General features: G+C 38.0%; 1 protein-coding gene across 1 annotated transcript; it reads left to right on the forward strand.

Annotated features, from left to right (window-relative positions):
• Positions 1-450: 450 nt before the first annotated feature.
• Positions 451-3,385, forward strand: LOC140830128 (uncharacterized). The gene is made up of 2 exons (XM_073193410.1): positions 451-1,085; positions 2,851-3,385. Exons 1-2 carry the CDS (start codon positions 451-453, stop codon positions 3,383-3,385), a joined length of 1,170 nt encoding a protein of 389 aa, XP_073049511.1.
• The last annotated feature ends 293 nt before the right edge of the window (positions 3,386-3,678 follow it).

Consider the following 3,678-nt stretch of genomic DNA (forward strand, 5'->3'; position numbering starts at 1 on the left):
TTCTCCAAATTATATTTTAAAGCTTCCGCACTAATTATGCATTTTAGTCACGAGTGTTACAATTAGTGGTATCAGAGAAAAGATTTTCGGACTAATGATTTGGCATATGACTTCATCTGTTGTCGACAATTCGGTATGTATGTAACTTCATTATTTGATAAAATATGGATGTGTAGCCTCGATAATTATGATATGTTATGTGTGGAAATGGTTTTAAACTAATAAGTATCATAGGATCATGCCGCCTAAACGTAAATCATTAGAAGGGTAGGATAGTTCATCATCTAGAGTGGTTGATGAATTTAGCAAGTTACTGAAAAAACAGGCCAAAGTACACGGCGAGAAAATTCAGCAGCTCTTACGGATGCAGAATGCAGGGCAAGGGGGAGAGAGAGAGAGAAAGTGAGGCCTGAGCCCAGTAGTTAAGGCGCATATGAAAGATTTCGTAAGATGAAGCCACCCGAATTTGATGGTAGCACTGATCCCATGGTTGCCTTGGAATGGGTCAAAGCTGTAGAGGCTATTTATGATTATCTGCAGTTTGACGATAAAGATCGAGTCAGCTGTGCCGTTTTTCTACTGACCAAGACGGCGAGGATTTGGTGGGACGCCACCAAGATATCAGTTAATGTCTCGGCACTAAAGTGGCAGGAGTTTAAAGATTTATTATATGACAAATATTTTCCTCGAGATGTTCGAAGTCAGAAAGTGAAGGAATTTCTAAAACTGAGGCAAGGAAATATGTCAATGAAAGAGTATATTCTCAAATTCGAAGAGGGGTGTCAGTTTGCCCCATATCTGGCCAGTAATGACATTGAAAAGGGTGAGCATTTTCTTAGAGGTGTTCGGGCTGAAATTAAAAGAGACGTTCGAATGTCTAAAGCTGATTCATATAAAGAGATTGTTGAAAAAGCAAGGATGGCTGAGCAGGATGAGAAGGAAATTGAAAGAGAAAGACAGTTTAAGCGCCAAGATTTTTCTACTGAGGGACAATGTTCTGGATGGAAAGGTAAGGGCAAGTTCAGAGGCAAAGAGAAAGAGGAGCATCGACCCAAAGCTCCTTTAATAGCCAAGCCTGGTGTACGGTACGGTTTAAGTTTACATAAGTTTATTGACTACTTGGTCAAGTTTAAGTATAGTTTGGATGTTAAGAGTTTCGATTTAGGATTTATAGTATGGTTGGTTATAGATGATGTGTAGTGCTATTGTAGCGGCGTTACGATTAAATTCATGATAATTCGTATGTTGAGCCAATTGGTATGAGGCCAATTGGAGTGATTAGATAAGACATAGAGATGTAACTTTCTTATTTTGAGTTTTGTTCAAATCATTGTGGAAGATAAGCCAAAAGAGCCCCGAAATGTGTCGTGCGTTTTGTCGTTCCTCCAGTGACACATGTTGGGAGATTTAGCATAACGTTTTACTCCGACCTTCAATTGATCTAAAATTTGGAGAGATTCAAGAAAAGACATAGGGCTACAACTTTGTAATTTACCACGTTTCCTAATTCTGAAGGGAAGAGGCGTTTAGGAAGCGATCTTTGAAGAAGCTATGCGCAGAGCGCGCGCCTGGGCAGAAGGTGCCGCGCTAGGGCGGTGATGTTTGGCCACCCCAGCGCCCATGGATCTGCATTTTTGGATTTCGGACAGTAAGTTCCGCGCTAGGGCAATAAAACTTGACCGCCCCAGCGCCCTGTACAGTGGAAAAGCGTGTTTTTGAGATTTAAGATATTAAATACATGAGTTGGCTTCATTTTTCTCATTTTGTTTCCCCCATTCGAATTTCTCTCCTTGGAGCTAGGGTTTCCCCATTTCCTTTCAATTCCTTTCTTTGATTCAAGCCTCTTGGTGGATTATTGTTGAGAGAACTAAGTTATCATTAGTTCAAGGAGCTAAGGTAAGCATTTTGGTTAGTTATTCTTGGTTTTGGTATGAGAGATGATATGAGTTTGTGGATTGTGTTGGTTTTATGGCTTCTATGGTATTATTGTTGGATTATTGAGTTTTTGATGGTGTAATTATGGATTATTGTTGTAGGTGGTGTACCAAGAGTTTAGATTCAAGGGTTCTATTGGTTGTAAGTGGAATTTCATTCCTTTTGCTCACATAATAAAATATGTATTGTATTTCAATGGTTTTAATGTGCTATTCCCTTCATTTGATTCATGATTATGTATTGATACACTTGTTATATATATTGGAGGCATTTTTATGTCTCAATTATTGTAAAAGGGAATACAAGTAATTAAAGTCTTCAAAGTGTTTGATGAAATGCCAAAGAGAGAATTCAAATGATTTTTTTGGATTGATAGATACAAAGTTAGAGATTTCATGCAATTAGTTGATCAACGACCATAGGCTTATATCCCTCAGAGTTATCGATTTATATCGATGGGATATAGGTACAGAGACAAAGATACTATATAGATATCAATCCAACAGAGAAAAGAGAAATACCATCTTATTGTTATATTATTGCTATGTTATTCATGATTCAGAGTTGATGGTATTTAATGTTTTTAAAGCCATGTTTTACAGAGTATGCTATGTACATTGCTATGTAAGAGTTCCACTTGCAGAGTTTTATACTCATTTCAGTTATTCATGTGATGCAGATAAGAGCGACGAACTAGGACGTTGATTGAAGCCGGGGTCATATGCATCTAGAGATGGAAGGAAGTGGAAGATTATTTTGTTATACATGATCAAAATGATATTTTGTATTTTGACGCAACACTTTTTGGATCATTTATATTCTTTTGATGGTATATATATTGGAAATGTATTTTGAATCCTTCCTCCCTTTAAAGAAAAATTTTAAATTCCGCTGTTATTTTATAAAATGGGTCAGAGGTGTCACAGCTCCTATGCCACCGTCTGCGTATGATAGACCTGTATGTCCAAAATGTGGCAAAATGCATACAGGTGAGTGTTTGGTTGGAAGTAATCGATGCTTTCGTTGTGGAGGTGTTGAACATGTCGTCAAAAATTGTCCAGTAGAGGGTGAGAAAGGGAATGATAGGGTTCAAGGCAGAATCTTTGCAATGAACAAAGAAGGCCCAAATCCTGATTCTTCTGTTATATCAGGTACTATCTTAATTTCAGGCAAGGCTGCTATTACACTGATTGACACTGGTGCTACGCATTCTTTTATGTCTGAAATTTTCTTCCGCTCCTTGAATGTTGTTCCATCTTATGAAACCCTCCACTATAGTATTTTGTTGCTATCGGGATACGAATTATGGCCTTCTACTAGTCTTAAAGGTTGTACAGTACAAGTGAATGAGAAAATCTATTATGCTGATCTTATTATTATTCTCATGGTGGCGTTTGATGTTATTTTTGGAATGGACTGGCTATCATCATATTTTGCGGTTATTGACTGAGTGGCTAAGATGGTGCGATTTCCTGCAGAAGATGATGATAACGGGATTTTCCAGATTTCAGGTATTTCCCTTGGCACTCCTTATATTTATTGTTTGAAAGCTCAGGAAATGTTATCAACGGGGTGTCAGGGGTTTTTAGCTGCTGTGATAGATGTGAATACTGAGATGAAGAAGAAGTTAAATGAGATTGAGGTAGTTCGGGATTTTCCTGAAGTATTTGCAGATGATGTGCCTGGATTACCACCTGACCGTGAAGTTGAGTTTGTGATTGACGTGGTTCCAGGTAGTTCTCC

Source organism: Primulina eburnea, chromosome 4, assembly GCF_022965805.1.
Source record: "Primulina eburnea isolate SZY01 chromosome 4, ASM2296580v1, whole genome shotgun sequence".
NCBI lineage: Eukaryota > Viridiplantae > Streptophyta > Magnoliopsida > Lamiales > Gesneriaceae > Primulina > Primulina eburnea.

What these genes read in the sequence shown, in the direction of transcription:
- LOC140830128 (XM_073193410.1), top strand. Translation starts at nt 451, where the DNA reads ATGAAGCCACCCGAATTTGATGGTAGCACTGATCCCATGGTTGCCTTG. An exon ending in ATAGCCAAGCCTGGTGTACG is followed by an intron (nt 1,086 to 2,850) that starts GTACGGTTTAAG and finishes AAAATGGGTCAG; the next exon opens with AGGTGTCACAGCTCCTATGC.